Raw genomic sequence first — 16,826 nt, 5'->3', positions numbered from 1 at the left:
ATAAACTGTATTGTGATGGAGAAATGATAGTAATTCCTGTTGGTGAATATAGTTTAAAAATTTAGAAAAGTTTTTACATTAAAATAATCCAAATATTAATATTTAAGGAGAGAAAAATTGTTATCAAAAGTGAAAAAAATTATAAGTGGATAAAAAAGATTGTGTTGGTAAAATTTAGGATTTAATAATCATATTATCGAACATAATAAAAAAACTGTTGTTGAAGATGTGTCTAAAATGATTTCATTTGAATTAATTAAGGTGAATTTTAATTTAACAGATGGAATGTTTGTTGAGCATAATGATCATTTTCGTAGAGTAACTAACATTATTGCTTCATTTAAACCTATTTCAAAATTTGGTGGCCAAATAATTTATACATCAAATAATCGAATAAAAATTCCAATTTTTGATACAATTCAAAATTTAGAAATAGCTATAACTGATGAAAATGATAATTTAATTGCCTTTATTGATTTTTACACAAGATTTGTTGTAAAAATGAATTAATAAATTTTTTCCTTTAATGAATCATGAACGAAATCGAAATTTAGCAATTTTACTCGTTTCCTGTTACTGAGGAAACAAAAAATAATTTAAATCTTCCTAACAAGGAAACTGAAATTAATGTTAACATTGGTGATTGTTGGATTAATCCTAATTTCTCGCTACTTTGTATTACTTTTGAGGTTATTGATGAAGATGGAACTGATTTTTCTGCAACTGATTTTAAGTAAAAAATTAAATTAATTGGTGATTACGTTTTAAAATTGTTTGATGTTATTACAATCAAAAAAGGGAAAATAGTTTATCTAAAGTCGAAAATCCTTTCATTTCTTCTTTAGCTCTTATTTGATTAATTGCTTCCCTTGTGAAGGAATAAAATATGTAGTGACATATTCTTAACAATGGAAAAATTAAAACTAAACAAAATGAATTTCTTTATCCACAGAATTATCTGCTGGATTTTTTAAAGATGATAATGAACTTATTTTATAGGGAAATTTAACTGTTATTTTTACTTGGAGTTTGAGAAGAGATCTCGAAGATTCTATTTTTTGTTGGGCAACAGAAAACGATAATTCTACAATTCAAAAAGATGGTAAAATTATTGTAAAAGTTATGGAAATTCGTGTACCTGTCGTTAAATATTAACTAGAGTTTTCATTTTAATTTAGAACAAGACAGACTTAAAAATCCAAAAACCCATTTTCATTCTTTGAACTTCAAACAATTAAATTTGCTGGCTTACAGAGAAAAATAAATTTTACTAATTATTATTATTCTACAGAATTTGATAAAACTTACTTTATTTTTGTTGTTTTTTTCCCTAACTAATCGAAAAAATAATCAATTGCTTGATTCATCTTTATTCGATCATGTTAAATTACTAAATATCTCTGTAAAAATGGAAAAAATGAAGTTTTTCCATCAGAATTATGCAATCTTGATCCATCAAATAACTTCTTAAAAGCTTATGAATATTATAGAGATTTTACAAAAATAAACCATTTAATTAAAAATTATCTATTTATGTAATTAATATATCCAGATGAATGAATGTTTTAATTACTCAAAAAACGAAATGAAATATGTGCATTCTTTAATAAAAATGTTCTAAATGATACACTTGCATATGTTATTATGTATGGTAAAAAGAATTTACCTTTTGATTTAGAATGTAGAATCCTAATTGAAAATTTCTAATTAATTAAATAAAAGAATGAAAAATTAGAAAACATTAAAGAAGTTTTAACTCCATGTTTTTACTTCGTTTTGAAACATTTTCAAAAAGCTAGAGAGGGTAAAAAGTGAGACATTTAGTTTTTCAAAATTAAAATGTTCTCCAAGCATTTTCGAAATGTTAGGAAAATGTTTTAATTTTTCATTCTTTAAACGTTTTCTGTATAAATAACAAGGAACATGAATTGTAGCACTGAAAAACCAATAAGTTAACTTAACAACTATAGTAATAGTTGTTAAGTAGTGTTCACTAAATGATCAGCACTTAAGAAACATAAATTTTACATCATTTCAACAGCTGAAATTTTACCAACTAAATTTGGGGAAAAGATTTTATTAATTTTAGATGATAAATATAAAATTACTCTTCCACATTGGTATTTTAAAATCCTTACAAATGATGGTAATAAATTAGGTAAAATTGTAGGACTGAAATTTGTTTATCAAGGTAAAAAAATTAATATCGCCCAATTAATTTTATCAATTTTAAATAAATTTAAAAAATTTGACAATTTTTCTTTTGATTAAATTAATGTTTCCTTTACTATAATTTTGTAAGTTCTTAAATAGTTAAGGTTTGGTGGTGATTTTCTTTTTGTTTTATTTATGTAGAGTTTGCTTAGGGAAAACTTTGAAATTATATTCCTGCTTTGCAACCTGGAATTTATACTTGAAAATACTGTTTGTCACAGAGCTCTCATGAACATACTACTTATCAACATAAGTCCAATTGATGACGAGCAGGCAGAGATGCACATATGGCCACCTGCAGATTTTTTGTGGTTTTGGCTTTGAGCATGCGCGACCTCTACATGACGTACCTATACTCTCGATTTTTGAACCTTCTCTATTCCATTCAGATGTCACACGATGATAAAATGATCACCGTTCATCAAATTAAATTGTCAGTTCTGGAATACATTGACATGAATCATCGAGAATTAATGCATTTAAGCTATCTTCATCATTCCCCACATGTCTTGTCAAAGGCCAGCCGGGGTGGCCGAGTGATTCTAGGCCCTAAAGTCGGGAACCGCGCGACCGCTACAGTCGCAGGTTCGAGTCCTGCCTTGGGCATGGATGTGTGTGATGTCCTTAGGTTAGTTAGGTTTAAGTAGTTCTAAGTTCTGGGGGACTGATGACCTTAAAAGTCCCATAGTGCTCAGAGCCATTTGAACCATTTTTGGTCTTGCCAAATGTGTGGAGTCACTAATGTCAAAATGGTCTTCCTTTCGTGTTGTTCTCTGTCCGGTGACACTATCCCCATACTCAGCGCAAATGTTTCCAGCTGCCTCAGCTGCTGTCACACCTCTTCTCCACTCAAACTGAAGAATATGTCGAAAACTTCCCGAATTCTCCACTTGGTACTCCATTTTCTAGCTTCCATAGCTCCACTCACTATCTCAAAATGACAAGATGACAATATATAAACTCAAATAGCAACAATGAATTACAAATAAAATGTGACAGTCTACAAAAACACTTAGCAGCTGTAATACCACCACGAAAACAAAAACGTCATGAACTTACATGCCAACCTAAAAATTTCCCTATTTTTATTGCTTAGTGCTTAATATTTCTTATTTGTGACACATTATGCTTATTTTGGCATTGATTTAACATAATTTAAGATATAACATTTGACTCTCTCATATGTTATTCACTGCTTAAACTAACTATTATTTAATTACAGGTTCATGCACTTTTTCTGATAAACGAAGTTCATCATATGTTGTTCGTTCCTCAACATCATTTCCTTTCAGATATGTTTTAACTGTATGCAGGTGAAATGGTATATGTAATTTATGTATAAAAACGTTTTCATGTTAAAGGTTTGTTGTTATTTATATTTCTGCCATGATGTAGTCTCACTACACATCATGCATATCCAAGTAGAGTATTTTGACATGATTGGCAGAGAGACCCCAGGGGGCAGGTTCAGCTGCCTGGAAAGGTTTTCCCTTCCTTCAGCCACAGTAGCATCTTTCCTTCGCAAAGTATGCGATTTGTGTGCTAAGCATATATGACACATTTATATGATTATAATGGACATGTGTCTGTAGTGTGCTATGTTTGCATTGTATGATGGTGACAGAGGGCAGAAGCCGAAGTCTGCACAATGACATAGCCTACTTCTGTTGAAGAGCACCAAGGGGGCACTGAACTTAACATCTCCATCCTGTGGTTGGATGACCATCATGTCCTCACTCTATGAGACTCTGTGGAGAGGTTTGGAATTTAATCCAGGATGATGGTGCGAAGTCTAATGATCAGGAACTCTATGCCAACAACCCTTTAACATAAAGTTAAAGGGCAAATTGGTAACAATGCATGATGAACGTGGGTGGTAACCCATCTAAGTACTGGCCACACTCTTCATTGCTTAAGTTTTGCGGTGCAATGGGAACTGGGGTATTCAGTGAGGCAAGCCCATTAGCAGTTTATGTTAGGAACATTACCTTCTCTACACTCAGCTGTTTCCAGCAAACTGTATGTAATACATACATGTTCTTGTATCATTTTGTAGCTTAAGGTCTTAGCTAGAAGTTTCATCATATGTTTTATGGAGTGTTGTTACACCAGCCAATGAGAGAAAACTAACTTACAAGTGGAAGCCTACCTTTAAGTGTGTGAATTCACACAAAAACATGATTGGTTCGCATTGATGCTATAAAACTATTAAATAAATTAGCCAATTTGTAATAATTTAACACTGCACAATTCAAAAATAAGCAAGCTATCAAATTATGTGATACGAAGAGTATTGTAAGGTAACGACCATATATGGGTGTATTAGTGTGAGTGTGAATGGTGTGATACTGCAGCTCTGACAGCATTTGAGTGCAGAATGATGTCACAGTAATAATTTAAGGGAACCCGGAACATAAAAATTATGAAATTTTGGGTTTTCAGTTTATTGTGAAATAAAATACTACAGATCTTCCTCTTTAAAATGACATATTAATCTTACCTGTAGCTCAACTCCAAGTATTGAAAATATTATTTTCAATAATGTGCTGTAGAGGGCATATCGCAACATTGAATTTCTATGGAAACGTGTTCACTGAAAACATCGTTTTTCAGAAGTTCCAGTCTTTCCAAAGATTTTATATTACGTTGGCCACACGATTTGATAGGCAATTGTTTTGTCTGCGTATTGTAGTCTTTGGATACTGTTGCTTACACTGAGCATTTGGTGATTATTGCACGATTTGTGTTGTATTTCTATTGCGTAACTGGAACTTATTAAATATGACTCGATTTAGTAACAGAGTTTACAAGAGGAAAAAGCCTCCTCTGAGGTACACTAGTGGAACTGTGACAATTTCTCCGACCTTGGGAAATGATTCTGAAAATAGTGAGGTTATTCATGAAGTGAAATCTACTCCTCTCTCTATCACAAGCAAGAAGTTGCATGGATCAACTGAAAAATACTGCAGTTTATTGGAGAAGTGTAGTGAGGATAATGTGAACGAAATAATTAACATTTCATTGCTCTCAAAGGTGATTGAGAGTTCAGTACTGCATAAGGAATGTTGCAAATTGAGTATGTCAGTAAATGTCAAGCGACACATAGGACTTGCAGCAGAAATCTGTCTCCATTGTACTAGTTGTCGTTACAGTGATTCATTTTGGAACTCAGAATATGTCGAATAGGCCAAGGTGAAACTGATAGTGAGAAAAACAAGTACTATGGTGTAAATATCAGATGTGTTTATGCTCTAAGGTCAATCGGTGAGGGAAACTCTGCTGGTCAAATGTTTTGTGGTGTAATGAATCTACCACTACCACCAACGAAATTCTCAAAATATAACTCGGTTGTTAGATCCTGCGTTGAAGATATTGCCCAAGAATCCATGAAAGAAGCAGTGGAGGAGGCTGTGGCGGTGAATGAAGAAATTGCAGATGTTCAGAATCCTCGGGACCTGACTGTCGCACTAGATGGTACATGGCAGAAGTGCGGGCACACTTCACATAGTGGGGTAATAACGGCAACAAGTGCTGATACTACAAAAGTTATAGATGTTGTAATTAAATCCAAGCACTGTAGGTGTCCTAAAAGAGAGAAGGATGAGCATGCAGAAAAGTGGAATTACAGTGGGTCTAGTGGGGCCATGGAAGTTTCCTGTGTGTAAGATATTTTCAGTTGCTCTCTTCTGTGGTACAAGGTCAGATACCTACAGTTCCTGGGTGATGGTGATTCGAAGTCTTTTGCTGCTGCATCTGAGCTGAAACATTGTGGAAATGACGTTACCATTACTAAACAAGAGTCCAAAGGTCACATTCAGAAAGATTCATCTCATATATACGTTATGTAGCTCAGCCTAAAAAATAATCAATGTCTTTATCTTTATAAGAAATCCCCCTTCCCTGCAATGAAAGAAATTGCATTATCAGGCTCAATCGGTCCAAGTATTGACAGACATAAAGTACTCACAGTGCTACAAATCAGTACTTGCAGCATTAGGAATAAAGAAGTGAGAAAGTGGATGCAGCTTATGTATTGGAACACTGGTTAACTAAATCTGAAATAGATATTTTGTTCCTCAAGGATATGTTGTGGCCAGCATTATGTGTAGAAAAGAGAAAAAAATGGTGGAGTTGTAGTTTTTATCAAAGGAGTGTGAAATTCACAAAATTTGATGTAAGTCAGTTTTGTTCTGAAGTAGATTGTGAGTTTAGCTGCAGATAGCTCATAGACGAGAATATGATAGTTCTAAGTCTCTACAGGTCTCGAAATGGAGCAATAGAAATATTCTTGAAAAAGTTTGAGCTTGCTGTGAAAAAATATTAAGGAAAAAGGAAAACATCGCTATCTGTGGTGACTTCAATTAGAAATGCCAAACTGTGACAAGCAAGTATCAAGAACTTTTTTCAGTACCTTCAGGTCATTAAATTGCTTCTGCGACTCACTAAATTTATTCTGCTACTCATAAAGAAGCCTGCTTGGGTAACATTATTCTTAACTACTCTAATGAGATTTTTATTGTTAGACGTTCAAATGGATGCATCTCTGACCATGAACCGTTACTTCTTACACTCTCCAGGAAATGGTCAAGTCACATCAATAATATCATTGAGAATGAAAATGAAGTGACTTTGGTGAGATGTCAGGAAGATGAATTCGTGAACTTGTTTGCTGACACAGTAGGTTACATGAAACAGGACTTTTTTATGAAACATAGATTGCACAAACAAACGTTGAAACTGAGTTTGACAGATTCTTTAGAAAATATATTGAAGTGTGATACACTTGCTCACCCCTAAGAAAAACTAAGTTTGCATGTAAGCCTAAAACAAAGTTCGCAAACCGATGTACTAAAGAACTTGAAAACATTAGGGAACAAATATTGTTACTGTGAAATGCATATAAAAAGAACTGTGCGAGTGTCACTAACCTAGCTAGTATAAATTATAGGACGTATCTGAAGTACAAAAATTCTGATAAAATTAAGCTGCTTGATGGAAAAATTCAGCATATGAAAGGTTTATAGAAATTGCACCAAACAAATATAAAGTGGCAGGGCATATTATCACACAAGAACATTCCCCTAACCGCACACAAGAAGTATCACATGAACCAGACCAACTGAACAAATTCTTTGTGTCTTCAGTTAAAGAAATTGGAATTGAGTCAACTTGACCAATACATTTACACGTAAACTACTTGGCAAGCAGCTGCCAGTGAAATGATCCTTTCAGTGGAAAATTCACTGATGTAATAAAAGCAGTAAAAACATTCTCCAACTGTAAAACTATGGATAATTACTGGCTATCCAACTGCATTATCAAGAAAACTTTTCGTTTTATCTGTGAACCTTTAGGCCTCATTTTCAACAAATGTAGTCAGTTCATAATTTTCCTTGCATCATTGAAATTCAAAACTTACACTAATTTTTTAAAAAGGAGACAAAAATCTCCCCAAAATTACCACCCAGTCTCAGTAGTTCCTGAAATTTCCAAAACAGTTGAAACTCTTAGATACAATCAATTAAGTGATTATTCTGAAGAAAATAATTTCATTTCCAACAAACACTTTGGTTACACATGAGGAAAAAATACTTCTTCAGCAGTTCTTGACATTGTAAAATAGATAATGACTGCTTTTGAAAATAAGGATAAAGCTTCACTGTTTTACATGACCTGAGTAAGGTCTTTGATTCCCTATGAAGTATTGTTTGAGACGCTTGAGTTTTATGGAGTACAAACTACAGCACTAAAAATAATTGATTCTTACAGAAAACAATATGTTTCAGTGAGAAACAGACTTTCTCTAATGGAAAAGGTGGAGATAGGTGTACCACAGAGATCAGTGCTTGGACCACTCTTTTCCATAAGTGATTAGCCACATAAATTCCTCAGTCTGTGGCCTGCTACATAGATGATACAACAGTAAGAGCAACTCATCAGGACACATCAGCATTACAACAAATGTCACTGTAATCACTAAATGCTGCAGTAAAATAGTTCTGCTCCAAATCAGTGCCATTAATCCTGACAAGACCCAGAATCTTCTCTTATGCCTATCTGATGATATAGAAACTAGAACAGTTAAACTTTTAGAATTCCAAATCGAGCTGGGGAGAACACATCAGTTACATTTGCAAAAGAATGTCAAGAGTAACATACCTAATGATGAAACTGAGAGATTTAGTTACTTCTAACTATTGAAGACTGAGATATTTTGGACTGTTCCAGTCTCACATTTCTTACAGAGTGCTAACATGGAGCTACTCTACACATATAGGTGATATACTGAAGATTAAAAAAAAATTCATAAGAGAAATGTGTAGGGCTGGACCAACAGATCATTGCCAACCTCTGTTCAGAAAACTCAGTATTCAATATACTTATATCTGTAAATCTATTTATATATATAAACACACACACACACACAGGTACACACACACACACACACACACACACACACACACACACACACACACGCATATATATATATATTTTCTCATCACTATACATTAAAACAAATATCAAAGAATTTCATATTAGACGAGATACACACCAGCACATCAGTGGAAAAATTGAAATTGATATTCTGAGACACAGACTAGTAAAAACAGTCCACTCACCCACAGGAAGCTCTCTAACAATCTTCAACAAATTACTACCCACAGCGTGATCCCTGCCTTCTAAATTATTTCAAGGAAAACTGTACAGCTGGCTGGCTGGCTGAAAATCCATTTTATAATATAACAGAATTTTTGGATTTAAAAATGACATATTTTAAAATGTAAAAGATATGGCTAAATGTTTGTAGTTGTGAATGTCATTCAGTATAAATGCTTGTAGTTGTGTATATGATTAAGTATAAATATCTGTGATTGAGCATGTAATATAATATACAAAAAGTATCTTAAAACTTAAAGTGTGTGGTTAAAGCCATAATCATGTATATAACTAAGCATATTTGTATTATGAATAAGACATATTCCATTATATTAATCATCAACAGCAAATAAAGATGAGCAAATAATGAATAAGCTAAACTAAGACCATATGCTCAGGTTCTGATCTCTGTATTTGGTTGTACTTACTTGTGTGAAGTACATTTTCAGAGATGAAATATGTAAAATCTTATTATAAGTCAGCATTAACAGATGAAGATTTCCAGTCAGTTTTGATCCCATATTTGGTGAAATGTTATCTCAAAAACAGCAGTTTCATTCATCTACTGCGTATTTTTATTGCGATAAATTTTGATGATAGGGAGCATTAACTTTGGTCTGCAATTTGTAAAATTTTTATCTAAAAAAGCATTTCAATGAATCGCATTTTTAAAATTGGGTTTCAAACAACAATTGCATCTATTGAGTATTTTTACTGTATTATACTTTTCCCAATAAATAAACTAAAGTATGGTCCACAGAGTACAAAATATGTAATATTCGGTCATTTACAAAATACATTTGCCAACCCCTGATTTAGCCTACTGTGTCCTATTATCAAATATTTTTGTTCCACTATTTACGTTCATACAGATTTCTCTCTGTCCATCGATACTAAACAATGTTTCACTTCATCCCTCTCATTTATGTACCAGTAATGTGTTGGATGATGATGACAACAATTTAAAGGGAATCAGCTATGAAATTATCAGTTACTCAATTTTCATGGATTTGGTGAAGATAAATGAAAGAAGAGAGATTGTTGGCTTTTCTGCTCTTTGTAGGCTCCTCAAGAATCGAGAGACTGAGGAAGTGTTAATTGAGTGGAATGCAGGGGAGTTTTTCAATGATTGTTTCATTAGGCACTTAAAGTTTTGTTCTAATAATTATTGTGGGTATGTAACAAAGTTTATCATCAGTGGTTACAATTGATTTTGGCCAGTGCTATAATATAAGAAACTGAGCTTGGCGTTCTAAGGATTATTCTTCTTATTCGGTTTTCACCCAGTCACTTACAAATTTCAGTTTTTTACTGATTTAAGTAACAAATTACCAAAAATGTGGAGGTTAACAATGAGTCACCAAATACTCAGTACTGTGCTATAAAAAAACAGTTTTTGTATTACTATCGAACCCCAGCCAATTTACAGGTGGTGTCTTCATGGAATGTATTCATTGACTGTGTTTGATCTGTGTGAACAGCTTACATACATCATGTGGCAAAAGTGTTAGTACAGCCTACTGAACAATCTTTGTGATGTGACTACTTGTGTGAGGATACAAGTAGAGGATATGCAGTATATCAACATTACAGACAAAGTGTATAAAAGAATGAGTCAACAGAAATACCTTGAGTGAATTTAATTGGAAGAATATATGAGCTCTCTGCTGGAGATATTCCACAGGAACTACTTATTGACATGTTAATTTAGAGGGAGTACCTATCTTTGAAGACCACCACACTTTGCCTGGCAGGAGTAATTGTCAGCTGTTATGTAGAACTTTATTCCCAGCTATGACACAGTTGTCAGTAACGATTCTAAGAGCCTGAAGGGGTTCTCTCCAATCTGTGCACTTATTCACACAAATTTAGAGGTTTTTCTGCTGAGCAAATACTTTATTTTTGTTAAGTAATACAAGTGTGCATAATAAGCAAATACTCTTGTCTAGAGGCCAGAACAATGATATACTTCTAAGTACAAAATATTCTAAACTGAAGATCTTGTTTAGTTTATCTGTCTTCTGACTTCATTTTTATTTATTATTCAGAGAGACAAAGCACTTATTCTCACAGTATTTCACCTAGTGTATGACCATTAAGGTTAACTGTTACTAGAATGTCATATTTGCTTCTTTTAAATTACATAATGTGATTTTGTGTGAAATTAACAGTAAACTGTTTCCTGCTATCTAATTGAAGGCCTTTTCAGCTATCATCTGCACTGTATGTGGTAGGATGGAGAATGGACCCTTGATTAGTGTGTGTGTGTGTGTGTGTGTGTGTGTGTACTTCATCAGGAAATGTTACAGGTCTTGAACCATTCTTTATACACACTGAACAACTAGAGTGAAGTCAGAACCAACCCTTGTGGGACTGAAAATGTTATACTCTGCAATTTTGAGGTTAGTTTCATTCGTGTAAAACGGACAGTTTTTTAGTTATAAATGTGAAATGCCGTTGGTACATGAGGAATGTCATTAATACCACAGTATTTCATTTTTGTAAGTAGAATTTTTTGGTCTACACAGTCAAAGGCTTTGGCAATGTCACAGAAATACAAATAGATTACACTGTATCCTATACCTTACCAGAACTGTATTTGTGAGGTTGTCTATGGCTTTCTTTGTGCAGAAGCTTATGAAAGCCAAACTGAGATTTAATTAACAGCTTCAGGTTAGAAAAAACGCATAAGTATTCTGAATTAGGTCACATTCACTAAAAAAGTGAAATGACTGGACAGATTAGCTAGAGTTTTATAGGTGCATGTTGCGGCAGTCTATTTAACTCTGTTGTATCTATGTTCTGACACACTGACTTATGAGAAAGATAGCACAGTTGAGTCAACATCTAATTTTAGTATGCTCCTAAAATAATCACCATAGCCTGCAGAATTTCTACTTTTTAGTGTCCTGGTGAATTACATATTTTCAATATGAGTTGTATTTTTTAAACTGATTCTTATTGGTGATGTATGCAATGTTTGCCAAAAAAAATCTAAGTTGTTTATCACAGTACAGCATTTTCTGCCAGTGTGAGGAAGTAATTATGGAATTTATTTTGTAATGATTTCAAAGTATTATTTTCCCCATAGTCGTTTTTTGGTATATCAGTGTCATCCACGTGTGTACTTTTTTTCTCTTTTAAACACATACCAAACTGTTAATGCTTTATTGAAAGAATATTTTATTTGTCTGTATATAATGTATGCTTTACACCTTTTTAATAACAGACTAGTGAATTTTGCAATACTGGTTACAATGGAATTTCTATTGTTGATCCCAAATTAACCTTTGAATTAGGTGACACTCTCTGTTACATAATATACTTCAATCCCAGTAGTCGTCCATCAATGGTCTGTATTTTTGTTTAATTTTATCGATGCTTAAGTTAGGTGTTTCAAGATAAGTAAGACTTTAAACATATTTTGAGAGACAATATTTTCACCTGCTTTGGTATTTTATATATCTATTTCTGACATCCATCTTGTATAGTTCCTCTAAACATTATGATCTAGATGTTGTTTGTGTTTATGTGATACAATACATTACTCCAGTGATCTGAACGTAAGGGGAGAAAATGCTTTTGATTTTTGAACAGGGTAGACATATGAACTGTATCCTATTTGATTGTTTAATCATAATAAATACCGATCAATGTCGTTGAGAATGAGAATCTTCCTTCATAACAAAGTGGTGTTAGATGAAGCTGTGTTTTGAAAGCAATTACACCAAATCAAAATGTTCCAAGTAAGTTGATTTTTGGCACCCCATTCCATTAATTATCACTACACATTGTGATCTGAAGGTACTTGAGCGTAATGAATTGTAACTTTTGACAAATCATTTTAGTATCATGTTAAATGCGTCATTTATTTGTTTATTAATTAAGAATTCTGTGAATCCATATTACAATGAACTGTAAGGATGTAGAATGAATCAGATTTATGTCATAATAGACATACAATAATTAAACTGCAGAAAATTGATGAGTAAGCTTAAAAGTTGAAGTAGAATTAATAAGTTACAGTTAAAGTTACTTGATACAAATTATTGTAAATAACTTTAGGAACAGTAAAGTAATATTTATACATCGACCCTCTTAAACAAGGAAGGCGAATTATGGCCAATCCATTAGAAATAGAAATTCTGAAAATATAAATACAAACTAAAATAGAACTTTACAAAAACAGTACTGCTAATTTACTAATCAGCAAGTAATCATCATGAGAGTATAAGTATTTGCCAGAAAGTTTTTTATTAATTTAGTTTTAGTAGTTGGCAAGACAGTAATGTGCACTTTGATATCTGATGGAAGAGAGCTGAAAACTTTTGTGCCACAGTAACGGACAACTTTTTCTGCAAGGCTTAAATGATTTTGGGCCCTATGTAAATGATTTGTACGCTTAGTCATAATTAAGTGTACGTTAATCTTTTTCTATTGAAGACTTACAACACTGAGCAAACCACCTTAGTTTGTTTGATGTTGATATATTATTTGTTTTATTTTTTATTTATTATGAATTATGTGAATCCGTATTTTGATGAACCATAACTACATGGAAAGAGTCAGATTTACACCATAACCGACACTGCTTTTCCATATCTAACAGCATTGTAGAAAAATTTTACCAATAGATCATTTAATATTGTCTAAGAATTGCATTTTTTTCAGTTAATTGGCAATAAGGATTCTATTAACTTCACTGTAACATTTGCGATATGACGATTGATGTGGACTTCTTTTATACTCTATTATTTCCCGGAGAGCTGGTGTTAAATCTTTTAACTGGTTTGATGTGGAGGCGTATTTCTGTAATGTTCCTCTTTGAGACGTATACAGATGATATTGAAACAATTTTGATATGTTTTTATATTCATCAGATAGTACCAGAAATTTACGATTTCACCCTTTAGGGCTGCTATATTGAAAGAAAAAAAAAAAAAAAATCGTCTTCAATTCTTAAAAGCCCGGTCCACACGCAACGATCTGTCTGCGCAGACATCGGCGCAGATGTCTGTACATGCAAAAGATCGCTGCAAATGTGGTGTGTTCACACGACACAAACCCCAATCTACTACTCACCCGCCATCTGTCGGTGTAGAAAAGAAACATCAGCGACTACGCTCCCCGTAAACGTCAAAAATTTAAATCAGTTATTTTGAAATATACAAATGGACGAAGTTCTGTTGTGGTCTGTGTTCGCAAATTGTGTTGCAAAAAAGCATTCAGACTAACCGTAGGAAACAGAGAAAGCGGTCGAATTGATGTAGACAGTGGCTGCTAAAGCGAAAGTAGTTTTCTCACGTAAATTTACTGCGAGAGTTGCAGAGCGAACCTAACGACTGGCGAAATTATTTGCGGATGGATGTCGAAACTTATAATTATCTCTTAAAGCTTGTAACCCCTCATATGAGAAAAAATACTTGTATGAGAAGTGCAATTTCTCCTCATGAACGGCTGGCGGTAACATTAAGATTCCTAGCAACAGGAAGGAGCTACAAGGATTTGGAATTTTCAACTGCAATATCGAAACAAGCGTTGAGTGAAATAATACCCAACACATGTGAAGCTATTTACGCTGTCTTGAAGGATGAGTTCTTTTTATAACAGTAGTTAATTTTATATTATGTTTTCACACAAATATATTCTTTTGAATACACTTTTGATAAACGTATGTGAAATATATTGTTTTACATTACCTCGTGTTCCGTTTCCTCGCACATTGACACTCCAATTTCATCTTCAATTGTACTCCTGCTTGGTCTAGGCGTTTCTTGATCACTAAGAAAGCCAAGCAGATCAAAATACCATAACGTTGGCTGGTATACTTGATTTACTCCTACACCAGATCTTCTAGATTTCTGAACTTTGGATAACTCTTTTCGGTAAACAGTTCGCAACGATTTTTTTTATTACAGTTTCTGTTTGCGAGGCGTCAACTGCCCGCAATTTTTCAAGTATAGCATTGTATGCTGCTGTCTTTTTGCCTCGGTCACTATATTCTTTACTTTTAATCTTCCACAAACATGGGTGGTTTCTGTATGTTTCAATGAATTCACTTACAAACTCTCGAGAACACTGACGAGTATCAGCCATTTTAAAGCCCTGTGCGCACAAATACAAACACTAGACTGAGCAAACAGCTGTTTCGCGCCAGATTTGCGGCGATCTCCTGTCCACACGCTCCAACTTGTCTGCGCAGATGTGGTTTGAACCCACAGATTTGAGAGGTTTCGCTCAAACCTCCAACTCCAACTTCCAGGTTTGCACACACCTCAGGTTGGTGCAAATCTTCTGTCCACACGCAACGATCTGTCTGCGCAGATGTGATGTGCGCAGACAGATCGTTGCGTGTGGACGGGCCTTTAACTGCGTACGATGTAAGAATTTATCACAGGTCGCAATTTAAATGGCACCAGTTATTGGGGGTGTATGATAGCTCTGCAGCAACCGCAATCTTTGGGAAATTGTTTTCAACAGGTTTGGCAAGGTTAATGTTTACAGCGTGTGTGGTGATGCTTTGTAGGTTATGGCTTCCTTCAAGAAAACAAATGTAAAAATATACACGAAACCGGGAGTTAAAACTACTCCCGACACTATCTACTGGAAAAAATTGGGGGTAACGTTTACATTTGACATGCATACAGTATTACTCATCGATTTTTATTTTTCCTCGAAACTGTTATTTGTTAGTCTGCTTATGACAGTGACATAACAGTCTTAATTCTACCGCGTAATACAGAAATAATACATTTTTAAGTGATGTAACTTGGTACGGTAAATCTAAAATGGTTTTTATTATGTTGATGTGATTTGTTTGTGTTGTAGGTTCCTGTCCTGTTGAAAGAATTTGGTCCTGTGGACTTCATTGATTTTTCACCCGTCGAACCCCACTATTTTGCAGTTACTTGTTCCGTGAAAGTTAGTTTGCAATTTAAGTTGTTTAAATTGATTGACATTCACTTAAGACCTGTTTCAGGAATTTGAAAGTAAATTCTTTAATTGCATCAACAGGTCCAGGTTTATAATGCGATCACAAGGCAAGTGTACAAGAATTTGAGTCGTTTTCGTGAAACCGCTTACGGTGGATCATTCAGGTCGGATGGAAGACTTCTCTGTGCTGGAGGTGAAGAGGCACATGTGAAACTGTTTGACGTGTCATCGAAGTCACTTTTAAGGGTGTTTAAAGGGCATAAGAGGTAAGATATTTTAAGTAGTCACCTGTTGCAAATAACGCTATAAACACTAAACTTGAAGGAGAGCCTTGTTTGAGCCTATGCTTTTCTCGTTTGATAATTTGTTTCGAATGTAAGTTCTCATGGCCTTAATCACCTAGGATAGAACTTTTCTTGTTGCTTCAGCTGTTTTGTTTACAATATTCGATGGAATTGAAATCTCATTATGAATTATGATGAAATGTGGACAGTTACTCATTTATAAAATCACTATTTTATTGAAGCCATGGCGGATTTGAGTGGTTATACACACCCACAGACAGTTATGTTGACTTGCAAGTCAGTTCATAGCATAGTGCATGAGACTAGCATTGCATCAAGTGATGTCTAGCTAAGACTATACACTGTTCTCAATATTTTAACATGTAAGTCATTGCGGAAGATACATAACTATAAGTGGGTTTCAGTAATTTAGAGGAGATAAAATTTAACATTCATTTGTGCACTATCATGACTATATACTGTGTGAAGATTTGTTCTTATTAGCAAACACACCTACTTGCATTACTGATACTCGTTGCCACTTGTGTGGTACAGCCGTTAAAGTATTATTCTTGTCATTATTACTATTTTATGAATGCACGATGCCTGTTATTTTGGACATGCCCGTAAGAGCACCTCGGAAATACGGAAGCGTCCGATCCCACCCGTCTGCTTTGACCCATGACGTCACAAATATGGCGGAAACAAAAACAAACACACACACTTTCCACAAGAAGC

General features: G+C 34.0%; 1 protein-coding gene across 1 annotated transcript in view; it reads left to right on the top strand.

The window, feature by feature from the left end:
• The first annotated feature begins 15,344 nt into the window (after nucleotides 1-15,344).
• Nucleotides 15,345-16,826, top strand: part of LOC124622106 (U3 small nucleolar RNA-associated protein 15 homolog) — a 42,913-nt gene continuing 41,431 nt past the window's right edge. The window contains exons 1-3 of the mRNA XM_047147714.1: nucleotides 15,345-15,490; nucleotides 15,700-15,792; nucleotides 15,886-16,070. Of these exons, the coding sequence (XP_047003670.1) occupies nucleotides 15,401-15,490; nucleotides 15,700-15,792; nucleotides 15,886-16,070 (368 nt within the window). The 5' untranslated portion in view covers nucleotides 15,345-15,400. The remainder of the gene's footprint in view (nucleotides 15,491-15,699; nucleotides 15,793-15,885; nucleotides 16,071-16,826) is intronic.

The sequence above is a fragment of the Schistocerca americana genome, chromosome 7 (assembly GCF_021461395.2).
Source record: "Schistocerca americana isolate TAMUIC-IGC-003095 chromosome 7, iqSchAmer2.1, whole genome shotgun sequence".
Classification (NCBI taxonomy): Eukaryota; Metazoa; Arthropoda; class Insecta; order Orthoptera; family Acrididae; genus Schistocerca; species Schistocerca americana.
Note: the sequence above shows the minus strand (reverse complement) of the source record. Positions and strands in the feature narration are given on the sequence as shown.